The following is a 27,855-nucleotide window of genomic DNA, read 5'->3' on the forward strand; positions in this document are numbered from 1 at the left end:
AGGTCTGTGGCTCCCCGGCCTAACACATTCGCAGCTTGTTTATAAAAAATAAAGATCCAGGTTCCATTTTACTGCATCAGCGTTTTTCTTCCTATAAAGCAAATCACTTTTAAAACTCTTGTAGGAAAAGCTGATTGCAGGCCTTTTTTTTCGAAATGGAAAAGCGAACACTTGAAAAAAAAAAAACCAACTTGCAGAATATTGAGTGGAAACAGTGCCCTCCCTAATGTATAATGTACATGCTGCTCTTCCTCCCTCTCACCTCTCCATAGTACAGAACAAGATTCTTGCTCTCCCTTCCCCTCTCCATACAGTCATGTCCATAAATATTGGGACACCGACACAATTCTAGCATTTGTGGCTCTATACACAACCACAATGGATTTGAAATTAAATGAACACGGTGTAATTTAACTGCAGACTGTGAGCTTTAATTTGAGGGTATTTACATCCAAATCAGGTGAACAGTGTAGAAATTACAACAGTTTGCATATGTGCCTCCTACTTGTTAAGGGAGCAAAAGTAATGGGACAATTGGCTTTTCAGCTGTCCCATGGTCAGATGTGTGTCATTCCCTCATTATCACAATTACAATTAGCTGATAAAAGTTCCAGAGTTCATGTCAAGTGTGCTATTTGCATTTGGAATCTGTTGCTGTCAACTCTAAAGCTGAGATCCAAAGAGCTGTCACTATCAGTGAAGCAAGCCATTATTAGGCTGAAAAAAGAAAAAACTAACCCATCAGAGAGATAGCACAAACATTAGGCGTGGCCAAAACAAGTGTTTGGAACACGCCGCTGAGCTCAGCAACACCAAACGACCCGGAAGACCAGGGAAAACAACTGTGGTGGATGACCGAAGAATTCTTTCCCTGGTTAAGAAAACACCCTTCATAACAGTTGGCAAAATCAAGGACACTCTCCAGCAGGGCTGTGGAGTCGAGGAGTCGGAGTAATTTTGGGTAACTGGAGTCGGAGTTGGAGATTTTATAAAGTGAGGAGTCGGATGATTTTTGTACAAATTCCACACCCCTGGTTAGTATTAGACTAAGGAGTCGGAGTCATTTGGGGTACCCGGAGTCGAAGTCGTGGTTCCATAAACTGAGGAGTCAGAGTTGGAAGATTTTTGTACCGACTCCACAGCCCTGCTCTCCAGGAGGTGGGTGTATGTGTGTCAAAGTCAACAATCAAGAGAAAACATCATCAGAGTGAATACAGAGGGTTCACCACAAGATGTAAACCATTGGTAGCCTCAAAAACAGGAAGGCCAGATGTTTGCCAAATGACATCTAAAAAAAACCTTCACAGTTCTGGAACAACATTCTATGGACAGATAAGACCAAGATCAACTTGTACCAGAGTGATGGGAAGAGAAGAGTATGGAGAAGGAAAGGAACTGCTCATGATCTTAGCATACCACCTCATCAGTGAAGCATGATGGTGGTAGTGTCATAGCATGGCCATGTATGACTGTCAATGGTACAGGTTCTCTTGTATCTATTTATGTGACTGCTGACAAAAGCAGCAGGATGAATTCAGAAGTGTTTCGGGCAATATTATCTGCTCATATTCAGCCAAATGCTTCAGAACTCATTGTACGGACAGACGGACAAAGTCCCAAAGCCTACTGCAAAAGCAACCAAGAGTTTTTGAAGGGAAAGAAGTGGAATATGCAATGGCCAAGTCACTCACCTGACCTGGATCTGATTCAGCATGCATTTCACTTGCTGAAGACAAAACTGAAGGGAAAATGCCCCAAGAACAAGCAGGACCTGAAGACAGTTACAGTAGAGGTCTGGCAGAGCATCACCAGGGATGAATCCCAGCGTCTGGTAATGTCTATGTGTTCCAGACTTCAGGCTGTAACTGACTGCAAAGGATTTGCAACCAAGTATTAAAAAGTGAAAGTTTGATTTATGATTATTATTCTGTCCCTAAGTGGGAGCCACATATGCAAACTGTTGTAATTCCTACACCGTTCACCTGATTTGGATGTAAATACCCTCAAATTAAAGCTGACAGTCTGCTGTTAAAGATAAAAATTTTGTTCATTTATATTTTAAATCCATTGTGGTTGTGTATAGAGCCACAAATGCTAGAATTGTGTCGATGTCCCAATATTTATGGACCGGACTGTAGGACATAACAGACTACCTGTCGTTCCCCTATCCATAAGACACTGATCTCAGCAGCACAGTGAGGGTAACATGCCTCCTGCAGTCATTGTTTTGTGAGACATTTGAACACAGTCTTCACATTCTATAACTCTAGTCCATGGTGGAAGCCAAAGTCAACACAAGAAAATCCAAACAAAAGGACCTGTTAGAATAATGGATGGATCTGACCTCTCCTAGCATTTCATGCCTCAAAACAGCATCTACCACAAACAGGTGGGATTCCCTCTCTCATCCCATCACACTCCCAGGTTCAGCATCTGTCGTCTAAAAGGGCAGGAGCAACACTTATAGACAACACAGAGAGTACCGGCATCTGACACAGCACAACGGCCGTCTACCAGTGCAGGAGCTACATTTATAGACAACACAGAGTACAGGCATCTGACACAGCACAACGGCCGTCTACCAATGCAGGGGCAACACTGCACTGCAATAGACGACACAGAGGGTACCGGCATCTAACACAGCACAACGGCCATCTACCAGTGCAGGAACTACATTTATAGATGACACAGAGGGCACCGGCATCTAACACAGCACAACGGCCGTCTACCAGTACAGGGGCTACATTTATAGACAACACAGAGGGTACCGGCATCTAACACAGCACAACGCCCGACTACCAGTGCAGGGGCTACATTTATAGACGAAACAGAGAGTACCGGCATCTAATACAGCACAACGGCCATCTACCAGTACAGGGGCTACATTTATAGACAACACAGAAAGTATCGGCATCTAACACAGCACAACGGCCGTCTACCAGTGCAGGGGCTACATTTATAGACAACACAGAGAGTACCGGCATCTAACACAGCACAACGGCCATCTACCAGTGCAGGAGCTACATTTATAGACAACACAGAGAGTACCGGCATCTAACACAGCACAACGGCCGTCTACCAGTGCAGGGGCTACATTTATAGACAACACAGAGAGTACCGGCATCTAACACAGCACAACGGCCGTCTACCAGTGCAGGGGCTACATTTATAGACAACACAGAGAGTACCGGCATCTAACACAGCACAACGGCCATCTACCAGTGCAGGAGCTACATTTATAGACAACACAGAGAGTACCGGCATCTAACACAGCACAACGTCTGTCTACCAGTGCAGGAGCAACACTTATAGACAACACAGAGAGTACCGGCATCTAACACAGCACAACGGCCGTCTACCAGTGCAGGGGCTACATTTATAGACAACACAGAGAGTACCGGCATCTAACACAGCACAACGGCCGTCTACCAGTGCAGGAGCTACATTTATAGACAACGCAGAGAGTACTGGCATCTAACACAGCACAACAGCCATCTACCAGTGCAGGAGCTACATTTATAGACAACACAGAGGGTACCGGCATCTAACACAGCACAACGGCCGTCTACCAGTGCAGGGGCAACAGTTCTAGACAACACAGAGAGTACCGGCATCTAACACAGCACAACGGCCATCTACCAGTGCAGGGGCAACAGTTCTAGACAACACAGAGAGTACCGGCATCTAACACAGCACATAGGCAATCTACAGGTGTCTAAACATAGAGTGTCTAACATTATGCCGGATCATGCTGTCTACATGTATGTAAACATAGAGTGCTAATGTGATACAGGGTCATGCTATGTACATTTTTCTAGACACAGAGTGCTCATATTGTTATACATGCTTTTTTACTGTACATGTATCTATACACAGGTTGCTAATATTGTTATTCAGGGTCATGCTATGCACATGTATCTAGACATAGAGTGCTAATATTATACAAGGTAGCGCCATTTACATATGTGTAGATACAGAGAGCTTCTAATGTACACAGTGTCATGCTATATAGGATTATCTACATAAAGTGCACTATTATGATCTATAGACATATCTACACACAGGATGCGACGATTAGGACATATTGTCATGCTATATAGAGAGAACTACTCAAAGAGTGTTACTTGCAGACTATCATGCTATAAAGAGGTATCTACCCATACAGAGCTTAGAGTCTGATGAAGGGTCATGCTATATAATGATATCTACACATAGGCTCAGATACACATCTGTTTTCTCATGCTACTTCTCTTTAAAGAGACCCTGTGGTGAGGGGAAAAGAAGAGTTAACACTCTCCCACACTGGCACTAACTGCACTTACAGTCAGTGCCACCAATTACCTGATCTTAGCATAGTGCAGTATCTGCTGGTGCAAACTCACTGCAAATCTGACCGCGAGCCCAGCTGCATGGAGTGTGACGCAATGGCTGGCTCCACCCCCTACACTCATATTAAGACATCATGCCCCACACATAGGCTGGCTAGGGGAAGAAGGGGTGATGTATGACATCACGATGGGGGTGGAGTTGACCCCTGCATCTAGGTCAGGTTCAGTGCGACTCTGCTGCAGGTCAGGTTTGCAGAGTGGTCATGTTGGGAGACTGTGTACTATACTAACAATGCTCAGGTAACTGAACTGAAGATCTGTTTATTCTCAGTACTTTTCCCTCACTGTAGGGCCCTTTAACGTTTTCACACCCGATACGTTCTGGTGACTTAAAGGGGCACTATGGCGAAAAAATGTAAAATTTTAAATATGTGCAAACATAGACAAATAAGAAGTACGTTTTTTCCAGAGTAAAATGAGCCTAAATTACTTATCTCCTATGTTGTTGTCACTTACAGTAGGTAATAGAAATCTGACAGAAGCGACAGGTTTTGGACTAGTCCATCTCTTCATAGGGGATTTATTTATTTTCAAAAGCACTTAGTGAATGGCAGTTGCTCTGTCCAACTGCCAAAAAAAACTGTGTAGCGAGCAGGGAAACTGGCCAGCATCATTGTTTAAATCCTTTTTAGGGAATATCTTAATAAAGAATAAAAGCCTTGCTGAGAATCCCCTATGAAGAGATGGACTAGTCCAAAACCTGTCACTTCTGTCAGATTTCTACTACCTACCGTAAGTGACAGCAACATAGGAGAAAAGTAATGTATGGCTCATTTTACTCTGGAAAAAACATACTTCTTATCTGTCTATGTTTGTACATATTTTAAATGTTAAAATTTTTCGCCATAGTGCCCCTTTAATAATCTTTTCTCTGAGTTTTCTCACGGGAGATACCATTACTTCTTCTCAGTACAAATTAATTTTCCATCTCCAGCAAACAAACACAAAAATACTCAAAATAAGTTATCCTCAAATTGACAAAAGTTTTGGAAGTTTTTGTACTGTGCGGTGCATAGAGAAACCATCTGTGAGAAAACTCAGCAGAAGAGTTACTGAATCAGGAGAGAGAACAGGAGAGGTGTATCCGTCAAGGCCAAAGAGCCTGATTCACTATAGCGTCAAAACGATGGTGGGCGAGCCAAATACATCAAATAAGGGAAGGGACAGGAAAAAAGGATGCAGGGTATAGCCCAAATTTCCTGATTCCCATGTTGAACTGTTCTCGGCCTCAGTTGTCATTGCTGCTATAGTAAATTAGGCTTATAGAGTGCTATGGCTATGATGGGCTGTCATGCTACATAGAGAGGTCTACACACAGTGCCATTATCGGGGTGCAGTGTCATGCTATCTACATGTAGCAGTGCTACTAATGTGACAAGGGGAGACCTGAAGACAAAACGCTACACAGGGGTCACCAATCTATACACACAGTGGACTGCTATCTGGACAGGGTAGCCATGACCATAAATGGCTATGGTGGACATTGCACAAGGGGGATAAGTACGTACAGATGTGGCCCGTCCCCCCGGTGGAGGCAGTGACCGCTGGGGTGACACGGCCACCTCTGTAGGGTAACAGAGTCACACATGTCCTCACCTTCATTGGTTACGGGAAGCGATATCTCCATGCACGCCGCGGACTGAGCTTTTCGGAATGGTGGTCTTCCAGGACCCCTTCGGTTGGGTCTTGTGCCGTCAGCGGTGGAAAGACGTTTGCCTGAGCCGCAGGTCTGCGATGTTGGACTCGTACAATGGCCGTTGACGTGATCTGGAAAACAGAAGCCCATCTTAGTCACAGCGGACTAGGCTGCAGAAGATACGTCACATGAAATATAAAAAGCCGTTATAATGGAAATGTAGCCCGATGCTAATCCTGGAACTATAATCCTCGTTTACTGAGGTCCCTCAGGGCTGAAGAATACCGGAGAACCCGAGAGGTCCATCAAACCTGACCTGTATTCATGAAACATTGCCTGCTTCTAGATGGCAGATCTCTCCTGGGCTGCTCGGATAGAGTCGCCTGGATCATATTACACCACTGTGAGAGCTTGGCTGCCTAACAGCAAAAACTCTAATAAATCCAGTGCGGTTTTCTGGATCACTCACATTTTCAGTGCTCTTCAGCTGCCAATAATATTACTAAATCCCTGAACCTCAGACATTTCTCCACACAGTTCATAAGATTTGCTAGTCTGTATGTATATCTGTGCATGCGTGTATCTGTGCATGTCTGTGTGCATATCTGCGTGTCTGTGTGTATATGTGCGGGTATCTGCGTGTGTGTGTACATGTGCATGTATATGTGTGTCTGCGCATGTACGTGTCTGTGTGTCTATCTGTGCATGTGTGTGTGTGTGTGTATCTGCGGGTGTGTGTATATGTGCGTGTCTGTGTGTATATCTGTGGGTGCATGTCTGTGTGTGAGCTGTGTGTGTGTGTGTGTATCTGTGGGTGCATGTCTGTGTGTGAGCTGTGTGTGTGTGTGTATCTGTGGGTGCATGTCTGTGTGTGAGCTGTGTCTGTGTGTGTATCTGTGGGTGCATGTCTGTGTGTGAGCTGTGTGTGTGTGTGTGTGTATCTGTGGGTGCATGTCTGTGTGTGAGCTGTGTGTGTGTGTGTATCTGTGGGTGCATGTCTGTGTGTGAGCTGTGTCTGTGTGTGTATCTGTGGGTGCATGTCTGTGTGTGAGCTGTGTCTGTGTGTGTATCTGTGGGTGCATGTCTGTGTGTGAGCTGTGTGTGTGTGTGTATCTGTGGGTGCATGTCTGTGTGTGAGCTGTGTGTGTGTGTGTATCTGTGGGTGCATGTCTGTGTGTGAGCTGTGTGTGTGTGTGTATCTGTGGGTGCATGTCTGTGTGTGAGCTGTGTGTGTGTGTGTATCTGTGGGTGCATGTCTGTGTGTGAGCTGTGTGTGTGTGTGTATCTGTGGGTGCATGTCTGTGTGTGTGTGTGTGTGTGTGTGTGTGTATATCTGCACACGTGTGTGTGTGGGCGTGTGTGTGTGTGTGTGTGTGTGTATGTATCTGTGGGTGCATGTCTGTGTGTGAGCTGTGTGTGTGTGTGTGTGTGTGTGTGTGTGTGTATCTGCACACGTGTGTGTGTGTGTGTGTATCTGTGGGTGCATGTGTGTGTGTGTGTGTGTGTGTGTGTATGTGTGTGTGTGTGTGTGTGTGTGTGTGTGTGTGTGTGTGTGTACCTGTGGGTGCATGTGTGTGTGTGTACCTGTGGGTGCATGTGTGTGTGTGTGTGTGTGTGTGTGTGTGTGTATCTGTGGGTGCATGTCTGTGTGTGTGTGTGTATGTGTGTGTGTGTGTGTACCTGTGGGTGCATGTCTGTGGGTGCATGTCTGTGTGTGTGTGTGTGTGTGTGTGTGTGTGTGTGTGTGTGTGTGTGTGTGTGTGTGTGTGTGTGTGTGTGTGTGTGTGTATCTGCACACGTGTGTGTGTGTGTGTGTGTGTGTGTGTGTGTATCTGCACACGTGTGTGTGTGTGTGTGTGTGTGTGTATCTATCTGTGGGTGCATGTCTGTGTGTGAGCTTAGATTGACATGGTCTGGAGTTTTCCTCTTAAACCACATATATAAATTATATAAAATGTGCAGGCAGTACACTGGCAGAGAATATACAGGCAAGAGACTGCAGACGGCCCTGGTTGTCATGGTAACATTATATAATACCAGTGACTGCATAACAACTGATGGTTCTATAGATATTGTGCTACGACTTTAAAAGATGCTTTTCCCGCTGTTTATAAAGTCATCTGAACTAAAAAACTGAACATACCAGTATTTATAAAGAAGCTGTCTCCTCTTACTTTCTCCGTCTTAAAAATAAGGCTACATAAATCAGATACTGACTGGCAAATAAGAAGTGTTATACTAAGGGTGGCCACTAACGATCCAATCTCTTTCATCCAATCTTATCAAATCTATGTAGTAGAAGAGTAAACTGAGTGAATATATTGAATAGCTACTATAGGCATTCCCTTATATTACATAGAAATGATAAGATTGGACAAAAAAGATTGGATCGTTAGTGGCCACCTTAGGGGTAAGGACTCACAATGAATTTATTAGACTGGTAGAGAGGAGAGGAATAAAAATTACCAATACATCTTGTTACAAGAAACACCACACACGTTTTAGATGTTCCACCATACACAGCAGTCAGACCAAAGCTTCTTCCACACCGGTAACATTCCTTCTATTACCAAACCTGCGGTACACATTCCTTCTATTACCAAACCTGCAGTACACATTCCTTCTATTACCTAACCTGCAGTACACATTCCTTCTATTACCAAACCTGCAGTACACATTCCTTCTATTACCTAACCTGCAGTACACATTCCTTCTATTACCTAACCTGCAGTACACATTCCTTCTATTACCAAACCTGCGGTACACATTCCTTCTATTACCTAACCTGCAGTACACATTCCTTCTATTACCTAACCTGCAGTACACATTCCTTCTATTACCTAACCTGCAGTACACATTCCTTCCATTACCTAACCTGCGGTACACATTCCTTCTATTACCAAACCTGCGGTACACATTCCTTCTATTACCAAACCTGCAGTACACATTCCTTCTATTACCAAACCTGCAGTACACATTCCTTCTATTACCTAACCTGCAGTACACATTCCTTCTATTACCAAACCTGCAGTACACATTCCTTCTATTACATAACCTGCAGTACACATTCCTTCTATTACCAAACCTGCAGTACACATTCCTTCTATTACCAAACCTGCAGTACACATTCCTTCTATTACCTAACCTGCGGTACACATTCCTTCTATTACCAAACCTGCGGTACACATTCCTTCTATTATCAAACCTGCAGTACACATTCCTTCTATTACCTAACCTGCAGTACACATTCCTTCTATTACCAAACCTGCAGTACACATTCCTTCTATTACCAAACCTGCAGTACACATTCCTTCTATTACCAAACCTGCAGTACACATTCCTTCTATTACCAAACCTGCAGTACACATTCCTTCTATTACCTAACCTGCAGTACACATTCCTTCCATTACCTAACCTGCAGTACACATTCCTTCTATTACCAAACCTGCGGTACACATTCCTTCTATTACCAAACCTGCAGTACACATTCCTTCTATTACCTAACCTGCAGTACACATTCCTTCTATTACCAAACCTGCAGTACACATTCCTTCTATTACATAACCTGCAGTACACATTCCTTCTATTACCAAACCTGCAGTACACATTCCTTCTATTACCAAACCTGCAGTACACATTCCTTCTATTACCAAACCAGCAGTACACATTCCTTCTATTACCAAACCTGCAGTACACATTCCTTCTATTACCTAACCTGCGGTACACATTCCTTCTATTACCAAACCTGCAGTACACATTCCTTCTATTAGCTAACCTGTGGTACACATTCCTTCTATTACCAAACCTGCAGTACACATTCCTTCTATTACCAAACCTGCAGTACACATTCCTTCTATTACCTAGCCTGCAGTACACATTCCTCCTATTACCTAACCTGCGGTACACATTCCTTCTATTACCAAACCTGCACATTCTTTCTATTACCGAACCTGGCTGCGGTACACATTCCTTCTATTACCAAACCTGTGACAAACATTCCTTTAATTACCAAACCTGCGGTAAACATTCCTCCTATTACAAAACCTGCGGTAAACATTCTTTCTATTACCAAACCTGCGGTACACATTCCTTCTATTACTAAACCTGCAGAACACATTCCTTTTATTACCAAACCTGCGGTACGCATTCCTTCTATTACCTAACCTGCAGTACACATTCCTTCTATTACCTAACCTGCAGTACACATTCCTTCTATTACCAAACCTGTGGTACACATTCCTTCTATTACCAAACCTGCAGTACACATTCCTTCTATTACTAAACCTGCAGAACACATTCCTTTTATTACCAAACCTGCGGTACACATTCCTTCTATTACCTAACCTGCAGTACACATTCCTTCTATTACCTAACCTGCAGTACACATTCCTTCTATTACCAAACCTGTGGTACACATTCCTTCTATTACCAAACCTGCAGTACACATCCCTCCTATTACCAAACCTGCGGTACACATTCCTTCTATTACCAAACCTGCGGTACACATTCCTTCTATTACCAAACCTGCAGTACGCATTCCTTCTATTACCTAACCTGCAGTACACATTCCTTCTATTACCTAACCTGCAGTACACATTCCTTCTATTACCAAACCTGTGGTACACATTCCTTCTATTACCAAACCTGCAGTACACATCCCTCCTATTACCAAACCTGCAGTACACATTCCTTCTATTACCTAACCTGCGGTACACATTCCTTCTATTACCAAACCTGCAGTACACATTCCTTCTATTACCAAACCTGCAGTACACATTCCTTCTATTACCAAACCTGCAGTACACATTCCTTCTATTACCTAACCTGCAGTACACATTCCTTCTATTACCAAACCTGCAGTACACATTCCTTCTATTACTAAACCTGCAGAACACATTCCTTCTATTACCAAACCTGTGGTACACATTCCTTCTATTACCTAACCTGCAGTACACACTCCTATTACCTAACCTGCAGTACACATTCCTTCTATTACCAAACCTGCAGTACACATTCCTTCTATTACCTAACCTGCAGTACACATTCCTTCTATTATCAAACCTGCAGTACACATTCCTTCTATTACCAAACCTGCAGTACACATTCCTTCTATTACCAAACCTGCAGTACACATTCCTTCTATTACCAAACCTGCGGTACACATTCCTTCTATTACCAAACCTGCAGTACACATTCCTTCTATTACTCAACCTGCGGTAAACATCCATACTATTACCAAACCTGCGGTAAACATCCATACTATTACCAAACCTGCAGGTAGAAGCCTGGTTATATAAACATGACTGCTTCGTTTTGTGAGAGTTTTAGTGACATTGTCAGAGCTGAGAGTTAGAATTGGTGAAAGAGCGTTTACTGAAATGGCAAATGAGCAGGTGGACATTTTGCTGATTGCTCCCAATGTGTGTCTGCTTGCGAATGGGTTACACCACATGTGGTCACAGGAGATGAGGGTCACAAAAGCGTGAATGCCAGATGCTGCCAACAGAACTGCATGGAACGAGATAACCTCCGCCCAGCATGGGAAGGAGGACCTCGCAAATCTCATGGTCGGCTCGGTAAAAATGCTCTTGCCAAATGGAGGTGAGGAAGCTTTGAAAACAGCTGGCTTTAGCCTACCGTACCGAGATCAGTCTTAAGATCTGTTGGCAGACTTAACTTTCTCGATCCTTTAACTGAAACAACAGAAAAGGGAGAAAGGTTAAATTAAATGCCATGGAAGAAAGAAAATATATATCCCAGAACAAAATGACTTTATTGTGTGGGAAGAGGCTGCAGGACACACAGAGGGGCAACCAGACCACGGATATCAAATCATCGGGGAATCCTGAAGGCAAAGACATGAGAAGGTCACACGTAACCTCTGAGGGCACCATCAGCTCTGTCAGAGCAGAGGAGAGGACTTACTGGCCTTCATGCCCACCAGGCTGCCAATAACAACGAGTCTAACATTTACTCTGGAGCTACAGAAACACCTCCTGGTTGCACCTCTGGCCTTGGGTCATGGATGGCTGGGAGCTGAATGCTATAAATAGCAGGAATCTCTGATGGTTGCTGCAGCGTGAAATGCTGGATAGAGGTTAGGCCGAAATATAGACGTCCATGACGTTGGGGGAGGGGTCTACTACCACAAAGCAAGGCCTCTAACATCAAAAAGAGAAGATCAACATCTTTATTGAAGAGAAAAGAAACAGATACAAATGTGTATAATAGATATTATTAAACGGAACCTGAACTGAGTAAAATTATTTAAAATAAACACATGATGTACCTGCAAATGAATATTACATACTTACATTGTTGTGAGTTCCTCGAAGAAGCTCACCATTTTCTTCCAACAACGATTCCTTCCAGTTCTGACAAGATTTTGTCAGAACTGAAATATGTCAGTTGATGTCAGTTATAACCGAAAGGACAACTGATGTGCGCGGTAGTGTCCATGTTTCCCTATGGCTCAAGTAGGTGATATTACAGTTTAACAGTGTGCTGACTAGGAATCTGTTATGGGGTAATAGCCATTTTAAAAATGGAGGACGGAGAATTCACAGTGGACAAACAGGACGTAAGAGAGGAGAAAGAGATTGATGAGTAGGTTACACGGGAGGTAAGTATGATGTGTGAATGTTTATTGTGACTTTTAATTTTCAGTTCAGGTTTCCTTTAAGGTGTATAATTTTGAATGTTACTACATTGCAGAAGCATTCAGCTTTCGTTTTGTAAAATAAAAATGTAAATTGGCTGTTGCAGCCAATCACAGCCCCCCCCCCCCCTCCCTGGCAGACTAAAGCTAAGTTCACACATGCGATTATTGTCACCCGTTGTGGTGCAGGAAACGATTCCTCAGACAATTTGGGGGCCGATGCTGTACAGACACATTGCTAGCGGATAGTAATGTGTTATGTTCTTATGGGGGGGGGGGGGGGTGTAAAGCGGTTTCCAGAAGGTAGGAGGAGCGTAAATAACAATGCGGTTGGGAATTCTTGGGCGCCAGGGTTGTCATGAATCCAATCTGATGGATCCTTAAAATTGTACCTGGGATGAAAGCCTTCTTAGGTACTCTACTTATCTTGGGCTTCCTTAAAGGGACACTTAAGCCAGGAATAAACAAAAAATCAGTTTTACTTGCCTGGCGCTTCTACCAGCCCCCTGCAGCCATCCTGTGCAGCCCCCTGCAGCCGTCCCTCACGGAGCCTCCGGTCCCCGCCCCCAGCTACTTTCATTTTCACTGACAGGGAGTTGGCGGGCTTTCTGCACCTGCGCAGGCGTGGCCACGCGTATCCTTCTTCATGTTCCTGTCCTCAATAGCGTCCTGCACAGGCCACTATTGCAGACGGGAACACAAAAAAAAAATACACGTGGCCACGCCTGTTGTAACTGTCAGCGAAAACGAAATTAGCTGGCGGCGGGGGACCAAAGCAGCCGTGAGTGATTGCGAGGGCACGGGACGGCTGTAGGGGGCTGGTAGAAGCCCCAGGCAAGTAAAACTGATTTTTTTTATTCCTGGCTTAAATGGAACCTAAACTGAGAAGGATACGGATTCTTCCTTTTAAAATAATACCAGTTGCCTGACTCTCCTGCTGACCCCGTGTCTCTAATACTTTTAGCCACAGCCCCTGAACAAGCATGCAGATCAGGTGCTCTGACTGAAGTCAGACTGGATTAGCTGCATGCTTGTTGCAGGGATGTGATTCAACACAAGAGGTCAGCAGGATTGACAAGCAACTGGTATTGTTCAGAAGGAAACATCCATATCCCTCTCAGCTTAGGTTCCCTTTAAGTGTCCCTTTAAAGGATACCGGAGGTGACATGTGACAAGATGAGGTAGACGTGTATGTACAGTGCCTAGCACACAAATAACTGTGCAGTGTTCCTTTTTTTCTTTCTCTGCCTGAAAGAGTTAAACATCAGGTGTGTAAGTGGCTGACTCAGTCCTGACTCAGACAGGAAGTGATAAGAAATTCTAACTATAAAACACTTTCCTAGCAGAAAATGGCTTATAAAAGCAGGAAAGAGATAAAAAGGGTCAACACTTCATACATTTTAGCTCTGGCATACTTATACTAATGAATGTGTCCTTGAGCAATAAAAGTAGATTTAAACATAAAATAAAACTGGAATATCATTTTTAGGAGAAGGAAGAGAGATACAATTGTTTATTTCATTTGTTTATTTTCCCTTCGGGGGTCCTTTAAGGCGGCTCAGCCCCTCACTGTCTCCCTGCGTGGCTCCTTTTCCCCACAATATATAACTATTAATCGGTCACTTCATATCCATACTGAATCAACGGGAGAATATACGGGAAAGGGGCATAATTATCATAGATCAAATAACGGCATGCTGTATAATTACTAAACTAAAGTCATTTGACCTCATCTGTGTTATGTTCTAAATGTCACAGCTTTACTAATGCATGCTGTTATGTCACCTAGGGCAGTGCAGGGAGAAGGTCCCGGCGTCATGAGAGCGGCCATCTTGCTCTCAGCAATTACTAAAGAGGATATTGGCAGCACCTTTCTAACTCTATATCTGACTCGGAGAAGCTGGTTTCGCCTCTAGGCTTCTCTGACATAACATTTTTAAGTGTGTGTGTGTGTGTGTGTGGGGGGGGGGGGGGGGGCAGTGCAGGGAGAAGCAGCTATTTTACTATCAAAATGACACAAGGGGAGGTGTGGCTGTCTCAACACATCACAGAAGCAGGCTTAACCGGTTCAGCGCCGCAGTCCGAAAATCTCATGCATCCGAGCAACGTTCACCTCCCATTCATTCGCCTATAACTTTATTGCTACTTATCACAATGAATTGATCTAGATCTTGTTTTTTCCGCCACTAATTAGGCTTTCTTTGGGTGCTACATTTTGCTAAGAATAATTTTTTTCTAAATCCATTTTAACAGGAAGATTAAGAAAGAAATGAAAAAAAATCATTATTTCTCAGTTTTAGGCCATTATAGTTTGAAATTAATATACGCTACCGTAATTAAAACTCATGTATTTTATATGCCCATCTGTCCCGGTTATTACACCGTTTAAACGATGTCCCTATCACAATTTATGGTGCCGATATTTAATTTAGAAATAAAGGTGCATTTTTTCAATTTGCGTCCATCACTATTTATAAGCTTATAATTTTAAATAATATAATAACATACTCTCTTGACGTGCATATTTAAAAAGTTCAGACCCTTGGGTAACTATTTATGTTGTTTTTTGTTTTGTTTTTTTTTATTGTATTTTTTTTTTAATAAAAAATGTATGTGGGTAATTTTTGGTGTAGGAGGGAAACTGTTTGTTTTACATGTAAAATAATAGTTTTCTTTAATTAAAAATGTATGTGGGTGCAGTTTACTATTTGGCCACAAGATGGCCACAGTGAAAAAATTCCTAGATGCGAACGATTTCGCATCCAGGAACTAAAGATCAGAGGAGTTGTTTCCTGGGGGCAGAAATACCGCGCTCTCTGGAGAGAAAGCGTCGGGTATTTCTGCGGGGAGGTTAGATCGGTGAATGGGAATTATATTCCCATTCACTGATCGGACGGCTAGCGGGGGGCGGCGGGTACGCATGCGGGCGCGCACCACGCAGGGGAAGATGCAGTGCCTATCTGGACGAGAAAGCTCGTCCAGATAGGCCGAACTGTTAAGGTAAGTATATAATTCTAGTTGAGAGGACGACATACAATTACCTTCTGACACCCACCTTTGCTATTGTTTAGACTACATTATCTCCCACTCCATATAGACCGGTACGGATTACAGTTTGATGACATTAATCAGACTATCTGTACGGAGTTTGTACGGTCTCCCCGTGTCTGTGTGGGTTTCCTCCGGGCCCTCCAGTTTCCTCCCACATCCCAAAAACATACAGATAAGTTAATGGGCTTCCCCCTAAATTGGCCCTAGACAAAATCACTTCCCCATTTGCTTCAACTTCTCAAATCATTTGCAGAAATCTCAGGCTTAAAGGTTAACGCCTCTAAGTCAGAAGCTCTGTTCTGCAATACTGACTCCTTAACAGCCAGAAGGATCTCTGATATCTATAAATTCCAATATAAAGACCACTACTTAAAATATCTGGGAATTAGCCTGTCCAACAATACCTCAAAACTATATAAATTAAATTACACCCCATTAATACATACTCTAAAACACGACCTAGAAGCTTGGAAAAAGTACAGTATCTCCTGGTCAGGAAGAATCACGTCTGTTAAGATGACGTTATTGCCTAAGCTGACATATCTATTCAGGGTCTTACCCATACCCCTTAACACACAAGACATATCCTCCCTACAATCTGATATACTGAAATTTATATGGAACGGTAAAAGGGCCAGAATTGCTAAGAAAGTGCTCTGGATTCATAAATCACAAGGTGGGCTTTCTGTTCCTAACATATCTAAATATTATAGAGCATCGCAACTGGCGATTTTGCCCTACATATATGCGAAAGACCATGCTCCTGCATGGGTAGAGCTAGAAAATGATATATTACAGCCTATGACCTGGAAAGGCCTCCTATGGTCAACAAAATGGAAGCTGGCTCCCCTCAGGGAACTGGCCCCCACAGTTTTTCATACCTTAAGTGTTTGGAGAGGGATGAGGACGAGATATAACCTTCAATCTTCCATTCCTCCATTATTAGAACTTTTCGGAAATCCTGATTTTCAGGCAGGATTAAACTATAAAGCCTTTAAGGCATGGAAAGAGGCAAACATCCTCTCTTTACGTGATATCATAAGAAATAACAAACTCCCAACATTACAACACTTAACAAATATCTTCCCTACTACCCAGAGCGAAAATTTTCGCATATCCCAAATCTACCATTTTGCCTCAACCTTCTCCATTCACAATAAACCAATCACAAACACATGGTTCGAGCAACTATGCTCTAATGACCCCACCAAAAAAGGGGTCCTTTCGCAACTATACTCAATCTTTAATCAGCCTTCTAGCTCCTTTCGCCATAAATATCAAAAAGACTGGGAAGCTGACCTGGGCGAAACATTAGATAATGAAACTTGGTCTGAATGCATGGAAACTCTCTCTAAAGGAAGCATATATAGCTCAGGCCTTGAGACCTCAATAAAACTACTGCACAGAATCTACATGACACCACAAAAAATTCATACCTTTGATAAAAACAAACCAGACACTTGCTATCGAGGCTGCTCAGATAAAGGTACAATATATCATATCTTTTGGTCTTGCCCCAGGTCGGTCACAATCTGGTCTAAAATACACGCTCTCATTCGAAGTGATATGGGCATACCAATAGAAAAAGATCCCCAAATATTCCTTTTAGGATACAAACCAATAGAAATCCAATATGCTTCTCACAAGCTAATACAATTTATAGCACTCGCAGTTAAACTACATATAGCCCATTTATGGCTACAACCAAATCTTAGATATCGACAGGTGCTGGACAGAATAAACTTTATAATGGAATGTGAACAATTAAACGCTAGAATAGCGGATTGCCTAGATCACTTCGAAAGGGTATGGCAGCCATGGTTAGACTCTTCCTGCTCCAAAGGGACAGCTCAACTACTATGTCATTGTTGAAAGAAGCACTAATGCTACAGGAGGAAAAAAAAAAAAAAGAATAAATAAAAGAGAGAGATGTCTTAAAAATCAAACCGCAACCAAATTAGTCTCTACAACTGCAAGCCCTGGATCCTGGTCCCCCAATACAACATTCCGACAACCTGACGGAAGTTGTCTCTGTGCCACTTTAGAGTCCCCCCTTTTTGTCATCTGAGGGACTCCTGTATATATAGTATATACAGTCTTAAGTTTTTCTACTGCAAACCAATACGGTAAATTCCCTTGGGTACTTTACTCAATGGATTGTTCTTCAGCTCCACCTTCTATAAGTTTAATGTTTAACTTTTGTTGAGTTATTACCTAAAGCCACCATCAAGGTAGACTTTATGCAATTATATAACATACTAGGTTCAATGCAACAAGTTTATATGTTGTTTAAAAGAAACTATTTAGACTTCGTATGCCTGTTACCTGTAACATTGTTTTCAAGCTTCTCTTAATAAAAGTCTTTGAAAGTAAATTGGCCCTAGATCAGGCTTTCTCAACCAGGGTTCCTTGAGGACTCTGCAGGGGTTCCTTGGCATTTTACCCCATCGTGGGGGAAGTATAATACAGCACATTATAATAGGTGGTACTGTAACAAGAAGCACTAAATTGGGGGGTCAGGAGACAGTATAATGAGTGGCAGCGTAATAGGAGATAGTGAAATTAGCAGCCTCACCTACTTTTAAAGACCACGCCTCCTGCAAAATAAATGTAGGGGTTCCTCGAGATCAAAAAATTGTTTGTAGGGGTTCCTTGAGATCCAAAAGTTATTTGCAGGGTTCCTCCAGGGTAGAAAGGTTGAGAAAGGCTGCCCTAGACTATACTCTGTACAGCGCTATGGAAGATGCCGGCGCTATATAAATATTAATGATAATAATAATATGGGACAGACAGCAGTATTTCCGCTATTGTTATATGATTGGAGGCTACAATCAGATGTAACAGACATTCTGTCTCGTATTCAATTCACCTTCTCTCCTGGGAGATCATTTTTCATCTTCTGTTTAAAATAACTTCTCTGTACTTTGCAACTGAAAATAACCATCAAAGTGATTTGTAATTCTGTATTACCTGTTGGTGGCTTCAACTGCATTTTTTTGGTTAGGTGTGAAAATGTCACCAGGAGAAAACTTAGAGGAACTCCAGTGAAAATAATGTAGTAAAAAAAGTGCTTCATTTTTTACAATAATTCTGTATAAATGATTTAGTCAGTGTTTGCTCATTGTAAAATCTTTCCTCTCCCCGATTTACATTCTGACATGTATTACATGGTGACATTGTTACTGTGGGCAGGTGATGTAGCTGCTCCTAGCTGTTTTGGCTGTTAGAGACAGCTGTAAACAGCTATTTCCTGTCTGTGAATATTGTTACATTGTGGCAGTTTGCCCAGAGTACCGCGGTCCCAGAGCTTCTTGTGGGAGGGGTTTCAGCACAAAATCAGTCATACAGCGTCCCCTGATGGTCTGTTTGTGAAATGCAATAGATTTGTCATGTAAAAGTGGGTATCAGCTACTGATTGGGATAAAGTTCAATTCTAGGTTGGAGTTTCTCTTTAAGCTGGTCATTTATCACTCATGTATGTAGACCTTTAGATATATTCCTTCCTCTCTAATCGATCTATCAGAAATCGCCCTACTGTCACCAGTACCACGTTATTTGTTTAGTGACATCACACCTTCGCCAGTGTCACATGGAACAGGCGAGATCGCAGTGACCGCGGACACCGGAGGAGGCCAGGAGTCGCAGTGGTGGAGTTGGTTCAGAGGCACAGCCTCTGCCTGTGAAGTATGAGGTCATGAGTTTGACTTCCAGAAAAAAAAGAGAGGTGAGACTTTACGCTGCACATGGACATACGGGGGACACTTGGGAAGTTGAATGCTGTTACGGCCGCTCAACTGGCAGCCCTTGCAACCTAGATTATTCTGCCATTCCCAAATGACTCATTTGAGTGATTTCAACCAAAAACCGGGCATCCATGTTTCGGCAACGATTGTCTTCCGATTTGATAAAGCTATTGAATCGGAAGGTCAATTGAGCCGCAAAGGTATGTAATGTATGGACACCCTTAGGAGAAAAAGTGGGTTGAGTAAGGACTTTTCTACATTACTTTAGTTCTCCTTTAAATTAAACAGTCACATTTCTAATAGAGCCAGACGGTCTGGAGATGACAGCGTTATCACTCTGTCCACACTTCAGCTAATGGCTTCAATAAACAGCCCGAAATTCCAGCTCCCTGAATCTGCAGCACAACGTCCTTCTCAGCTATGAATACAATGCTGGGAGTGATTATATATGAGTGGGACATTTTCCTGCTGAAGAAGAATCTGTAGGCTCCGCTCTCCAAGCTGCAAAACGGTTTTCTCACTTTTGTATTGTTGGTAATAAAGTTAAAGTGACACCAGAGAGATCTGTGACTGGAGGAGTCAGGCGATATTCAGGCCGTGCATTGTGTGAGCTCTGATTACAGGTAATGATGAGTAATCCACCATCATAGATGATGAGATGGGAAAATGCCTTTCAGGTGGTCAGTCTGACCCAAACTGGCATTTCACGGTCATGTAAACTACTTCTTATAACTAGGGATCATCAATGGGATGCAAATATTTGGTCCATTTTCAAGATGCATATATTTGCACCTTTTTCTCATCGACCAACCCTACTTATAACTGAAGGAAGCTCCACCCCCAGTGCACCCCCTCTTTCCTTCCCTATCACTTCCTGTCACATGTGCCGGATGTATAAAGACAGCCACACTCTATGCCCAAAGAACATTTTTTTTACAAAAGTGAATAATGAAATGACTTATTTTTGTGGAAGTTGAATATTACTTTAATTCTTGTGCAGTTTTAGAATCTTACAGTTGGATTGATCTGGAAATGACACAATCGTTTTCTGCAGTAACGATAGACTCATTGTTCGTGGTCATGAGAAGTGGTGGCATTCTGCCTGCGCTGTAGATTATGATAAACACGTTTTCACCCGCTCTTATCTGGTGTTAATGCAGCCTGACTATCGCCTCTTCCACATACACCAATGCCTCAAAGAGCAAATCTCCATTTATCCGATTATCTACCTCCCCAGCCCACCGGCGGCGGCCGGCATCTGTCACTCAGCATTTCACGGACGCCGCCCCACCCCCATCCCCGCTCCAGACGCACAGTGACACCATGTGATGCCGGCCTCTGCCGCCTTACAGATATCAGCCCTGCGTCACCCTGCCAGAGAATTATATCCAGAGAAGAACTCCGCCATCCTGGAAAACTACACAGAGTAGATGTATATTTGCAGAGAAATAATTCATAAAGAGATGTTATTACAAAGTACCCCTCTATTTCACTCTGCAGACAGTTATGGTTGTGATAAACTACCAATATACCCACTGTATGCATCTGTTCAATCACAATGATGAAATGTGTCAGGCTTCTCCTCTTCCTGCTTGTATAATTGGCTCTCTAGCTCTCCCAGAATAACCAAGCAGCTCGGGGTCAGCCAAAACTACTAGGAAAGTATAGGTGACTATAAGGGCCCTTTTCCACTAGTGCGTTGCGATTTCTTTGCGGAAAACGCATAAACTAATTTGCATGCGTATGCAACTTCGCATGTGTTTGTATGCAAATTTTCATGCAAATTCGCAGGCGTTTTCGTGTATCTTTGTAGGTATGCGATTTTAACTATATCAGTGCCTGTGTGCTTTCACACAAAAACATATGCAAATTTGCATGGCAAAAACGCATGAGAATTTCCTATTAATTACAGTGCGAATTCTGATGGCTCTGCTGTGCAGATTTCCTGACAAATGGAAACAGACCCATTGACTATCATTGGCTGTGCGAATCTGCATGCAGAAAACGCTTGCAGATTCGCACTAGTGGAAATGGGCCCTAAGACACCCGAAAAGCCCTCCTACTTAAAGGGACTCCGAGGAGTAACAAATAACAAAATCAGAACTTGCCTGGGGCTTTCTCCAGCCCACCGTAGGTCAGGAGGTCCCCCGGCGGCCTCCTGGCTCCTCTCCCGGTCCCTCCAGGGCCAAGTGTTGGGCTGACACTTCCTGTCAGCGGCGAGCGTGACAGTACTGCGCAGTTTAGAGTTACAAAACTGTGCATGCGCAGTACTGTCACGCCGGCCGCCAAGATGACTGGTAGCGGCCGGCAGGATGAGGACGAGCGTCATTGTTCAGGAAGTGTCAGCCCGATACTCGGCCCCGGTGTCGCCAGTCGTAATTTCTGCAGAGGGACCGGGAGAGGAGCCAGGAGGATGCTGGGGGACCTCCCGACCTACGGTGGGCTGGAGAAAACCCCAGGTAGGTTCTGATTGTGTTATTTGTTACTCCTCGGAGTCCCTTTAAAAGCAATACTCAGTGTAGTTTCCCTTCTTAAAACAAAAGAGATTTGCGATAATTTAGCTTCAAGTTTCCCACAATGCATCACTGCTAAGTATGCAAATGATCTCTTTATGCCCTTGAAGGCAGGCTTACATCCAGAACTGCTGATGTATAGCACGCCTATAGCTTATTAAAATTTACAGAGCCACATCAACCCAACATACAGACAGCCTGTTTCGGACTGTTGGTTCTCATCAGTGTATGGCAGGGATCAGTGGCGGCGCCAGGGGGGTGCTTGGGGGTGCTCGAGCACCCCCTAGAATTGTCCAAGCACCCCCAAAGCACCCCCTGGAGTGAACTGACTTCAGGCGTCTAAAAGACGCCAAGTCAGTTCACACACCGGCAGCACGGAGCAGCAGGCAGGGCTACGGTAAGATGGCCGCCCGGAGCCCTGTTCTGCAGACTTCGGGCGGCCATTTTCCCGTAGCCCTGCTCTCTGCATGCAGGCAGGAAGTCTCGTCGTGACGTCGGGAAGGAAGAGGATCGTGGGCGCGCGGGCGCTGCGCGCCACAATGAGGTCGGGACTCGGGACGGGAGGTCGGGAAAGAAGGTCTTCTGGCTGTAGGTGAGTAAATGGGTTTTTCTTTTCTTTTTCAGGTGATGCGGATTGTGCATATTGGGGTCATATCTGCTACGGATTGTGCATATTGGGGTCATATCTGCCACGGATTGTGCATATTGGGGTCATATCTGCCACGGATTGTGCATATTGGGGTCATATCTGCCACGGATTGTGCATATTGGGGTCATATCTGCCACGGATTGTGCATATTGGGGTCATATCTGCTACGGATTGTGCATATTGGGGTCATATCTGCTACGGATTGTGCATATTGGGGCGATATCTGCTACCGATTGTGCATGTTGGGGTCATTTCTGCTACCGATTGTGCATATTGGGGTCATTTCTGCTACCGATTGTGCATATTGGGGTCATTTCTGCTACCGATTGTGCATATTGGGGTCATTTCTGCTACCGATTGTGCATATTGGGGTCATATCTGCTACCGATTGTGCATATTGGGGTCATATCTGCTACCGATTGTGCATATTGGGGTCATATCTGCTACCGATTGTGCATATTGGGGTCATATCTGCTACCGATTGTGCATATTGGGGTCATATCTGCTACCGATTGTGCATATTGGGGTCATATCTGCTACCGATTGTGCATATTGGGGTCATATCTGCTACCGATTGTGCATATTGGGGTCATATCTGCTACCGATTGTGCATATTGGGGCCATATCTGCTACCGATTGTGCATATTGGGACCATATCTGCCACCGATTGTGCATATTGGGACCATATCTGCCACCGATTGTGCATATTGGGACCATATCTGCCACCGATTGTGCATATTGGGACCATATCTGCCACCGATTGTGCATATTGGGACCATATCTGCCACCGATTGTGCATATTGGGACCATATCTGCCACCGATTGTGCATATTGGGACCATATCTGCCACCGATTGTGCATATTGGGACCATATCTGCCACCGATTGTGCATATTGGGACCATATCTGCCACCGATTGTGCATATTGGGACCATATCTGCCACCGATTGTGCATATTGGGACCATATCTGCCACCGATTGTGCATATTGGGACCATATCTGCCACCGATTGTGCATATTGGGACCATATCTGCCACCGATTGTGCATATTGGGACCATATCTGCTACCGATTGTGCATATTGGGACCATATCTGCTACCGATTGTGCATATTGGGACCATATCTGCTACCGATTGTGCATATTGGGGCCATATCTGATAACGATTGTGCATATTGGGGCCATATCTGATAACGATTGTGCATATTGGGGTCATATCTGCTAACGATTGTGCATATTGGGGTCATATCTGCTACCGATTGTGCATATTGGGGCTATATCTGATAACGATTGTGCATATTGGGGCCATATCTGATAACGATTGTGCATATTGGGGCCATATCTGATAACGATTGTGCATATTGGGGCCATATCTGATAACGATTGTGCATATTGGGGTCATTGGACGTGTTTTTTGTTAAAATCTGCTCACATTACGTGTATTTTCTTGAGAAAACCTGCACAATTATGTGAATTTTCTGGGAAAAGGGTCACCAAAACTTGGGCCCTCTGTCTTTGCGTTGCACTTTTAAAGGGAACCCGAGGTGAGAATAATATTGAGGCTGCCATATTTATCTCCCTTTAAGCAATACCAGTTGCCTGGCTGCCGTGCTGGTCCTCTGCCTCTTATTCTTTCAACCATAGACCCTGAACAAGCATGCAGCAGGTCAGGGGTTTCTGACAATATTGTCAGAACTGACAAGATTAGCTGCATGGCTTGTTTCTGGTGTAATTCAGTTCACTACTACAGCCAAATAGATCAGCAGGGCTGCCAGGCAACTAGTATTGTTTAAAAGGAAATAAATATGGCAGCCACCATATCACTCTCACCCTGGGTTCACTTTAAATTACAGTTAGCCCCGCCCTCATCCGGTCATGACCACGCCCATTTTTTCGCCGCGGCGCGCTTCGCGCGCCGCAGGTTGTGGCCACACCCATTTTTGGGATAGGGGCTTGGACCAGAACAATAGAATACCCAAGCAGCTCAGGGTGACCCAGAACCACTGGTAAAGTATGGTAGGGATTAGATTGTAAGCTCCTCTGAGGGACAATTAGCAACAAGACTATATACTCTGTACAGCGCTGTGGAAAATGTTGGCGCTATATAAATATTAAATAATAAAATCCCTCCTACTAAAAAGCAATGCTTAGTGTGGTTTGCATTCTTAAAATATATCTGCAATAATGGTCTCCCACAATGCATCACTGCTGAATATGCAAATCATCTCTTTAAGAAGGCAAACTACACTGAACACAGCTCTCCCAGAAGTCTGCATCTGTAACTTCTTGCTGTCCCACCCGCTTTCAGCTATGAAAGAAGCGGAGCTGAACTCAGAACTTCCTTTCTGCTCTAAAAGATAAGCAACAGCATAATAACCTTTAATATATATAAAAAAAACATTTGTTTGCTTAGAAACAGTGCTGATTTATTGCAGGATTTGTATCAGCTGTAACAGACATATTGTCAACAACCGATACTTTCAAATGAGCTTATCTGCCATTTCTGCCATTGGCAGTCATGTGACACAAGGAGAGATCAAATTACAACTAGTGATTAGACACAAATGAGAGAGAATTAAGCAGGCTAAACTCTCTAAATACATACAGGATGCATTTCTCGCTGTTTTCCTTCTGTCCTGTGCAAGAGTTCAGCTCCACTTTAACCCTGGGGGTGATGGGTTGGGGGAGGGAGGAGAAACGCTAGGAACCTGCCAACGATACACACTTTTTTCTAATGAAAAGTTGCTGAGAGACTTTTGCAGAATTTAGAAGAGTAATGTGAGTTACCGCTCCAGTCTTCTGGAAATTAAGTGGAACAAATGCGTTGATGAAAGCAAGTCGATGAGAGAACTTACATTGTAATAGTGTTAATAAATGGCTGTCCCCGCGGGGTGGGCGGGAGCTCTGGAAGGAGGAGGCGGATAATTGCGCAGAGCAGCCGCTGCTTACATTAGTGACACCAGGAGATCATTAGCTGACCTCCATGGAAATTAATGGCCGCTCTCGAGTCTCAGACTCCGGCGAGTTGGTGAAAAGGCAACGGTTTAGACTAATCATATTAATTAGGAGGGAGAATTGCTCTTCCCAGTAATGGGTGGATGAAGGGCCAGGCGTGTTCCCGGTCACATGATGAAGCAGTCCTGGGGGCAGCGGGCAGGTCCGTTAGCGTGACATATGGCGGAGCCTTGTGGGTATTTTTAGTATTATTACTGTGTACATGGATGATTAGGGCGATTGTAGAGAGGAGACCCCGGCAATCTCTCACACATAATAAAGTGGAGATCTCGCGGGGTCGTTCTGCATGGACGTTCCATAACCCTTCCATTACCATGATTAACTGCTGAAGCCATTCAACACAGAGAGAGCCTGCGCCACCTACACAGAGTGTTGCCCGGCGGCCATCTTGTCTGCGGACACATTTACTTGTGGGAATACAGCCGCTTTATCATGGCTCGGGTACACAGGAGTATTGCCTGTACATTAAAGTGGACCTAAACTCAAAACTTCCTCTCTGCTCTACAAGATAAGCAACAGCGTAATAACCTTTACAGGAAAAACATTTCCTTGTTACAGCGTATATAGATGCTGCCGTGTAGTTACATCCTGGCTTGTTAGGAGCACAGAAAGGGTTAAACTCCTGTGTTTACAGATTAGCTCTCAACTCAACAGACAGCTGGGATCTCAAATTACACTGCCTCATTACTTGCTGAGAAGAGAGAATTAGACGGGCTGTTAAAACACATAGGGTGAATTTCTCTTTGTTCTTCTCTCCTGTGCAAGAGTTTTTGACCTCAATTTTGGTAACTATTTGAGGTAAATATTTTTTTGTAGGTAAAATACCTCATGCGGTATTTTCCTATTTTTTAGCAATTCTGAAAGATCTTTCTCCATTTCCGAACATGAGGTAAAACATGAGGTAAATGCATAAAGTGAGGTAAAACTAGGTATTTCAGCGGTAAGCATACAGTAAATAAATAGTAGACTTTAATTGTCTTCCATAAGTTAGGATAGTCTTTGGAAGTTGTTTTTTTTTTTTTTTTTTTTTAAGGGAGAGGTGCATTTGATTATGTAGCAACCTATGAAAAGTATATTTATAGGCATCCCTTATAAAAAAAAATCCAGTTAATATTTGGAGTTTTATTTCTACTATTCTTTTCTATTACACAACCTGAATAGGAACTCCACTAAAAACTGCAAAATGCATACAAATTGACTTTACCTCCAGGCACAGGCAGGTCTTAAACTGATCGGTAAATTATGTGCTAACTTGCCCCCTAATTTCTATGAGAATAGCTATTTTCGGTAAATTACCTCATGAATTACCTCATAATTTACCCCATGAGGTAAAACATGACTAAAACCTACCAGAATTGCTAAATGTCATTACCCCATGAGGTAAATTACCATACATGAGGTGATTTGTTTGATAAGCCTACCAGAATTGAGGCCAATGGTACAGGTAAAGTGAATTTGTATGCATTTTGTAGTTTTTAGTGGAGTTCCTATTCGGGCTGTGTAATAGAAAAGACAAGTAGAAATAAAACTCCAAATATTTACTGGATTTTTTTTTATTTTTTATAAGGGATGCCTATAAATATACTTTTCATGGGTTGCTACATAACCAAATACACTTTCCCCCCCTCAAAAATAAACATCTGCCAAAGACTATCCATACTTATGGAAGACAATTAAAGACTACTATTATTTATTTACTGCATGCTTACCGCTGAAATACCTCATGTTTTACCTCACTTTATGCATTTACCTCGCGTGTTTTACCTCATGTTCGGGAAATGGAGAACAATCTGTCAGAATTGCTAAAAAAGAGGAAAATACCTCATGAGGTATTTTACCTACGAAAAAATATTTACCTCACATAGCTACCAGAATTGAGGCCATTTTTATGATTTCTTGCCTCACATCCTGCAGTTAAAATGGATTTTTTTGGCTAGGTGTACACTTAGCAGAAATGCTCGTGTTGCAGAAAATGCTGCTTTTTTGACGCTAAAGGAAGTCTATGGGCTGCAGGAAAAAACGCATATAAAAAAACATGCATTAAATGCATTAAAACACATACAAAATGCATCTGCGGTAAAATACCGCTAACGCAAACGCAGCAAAAACGCACACACAAAAAAATGCACATGACATAAAACGCAGCCTTTCATGTTATGTTATGTGTGCATCTACCCTGAGAGTTTGCACCATTTCATTGACAGA

At 43.3% G+C, this 27,855-nt stretch overlaps 1 protein-coding gene across 6 annotated transcripts in view; it reads right to left on the reverse strand.

The window, feature by feature from the left end:
• The window catches only part of STXBP5L (syntaxin binding protein 5L), a 376,217-nt gene that overhangs the window by 27,593 nt on the left and 320,769 nt on the right, over positions 1 to 27,855 (reverse strand). For all 6 annotated transcript variants that reach the window (XM_068270954.1, XM_068270953.1, XM_068270957.1 and 3 more), the window contains one exon: positions 5,985 to 6,155. In XM_068270954.1, coding sequence (XP_068127055.1) covers positions 5,985 to 6,155 — 171 coding nt within the window. The remainder of the gene's footprint in view (positions 1 to 5,984; positions 6,156 to 27,855) is intronic.

The sequence above is a fragment of the Hyperolius riggenbachi genome, chromosome 2, assembly GCF_040937935.1.
Source record: "Hyperolius riggenbachi isolate aHypRig1 chromosome 2, aHypRig1.pri, whole genome shotgun sequence".
Classification (NCBI taxonomy): domain Eukaryota; kingdom Metazoa; phylum Chordata; class Amphibia; order Anura; family Hyperoliidae; genus Hyperolius; species Hyperolius riggenbachi.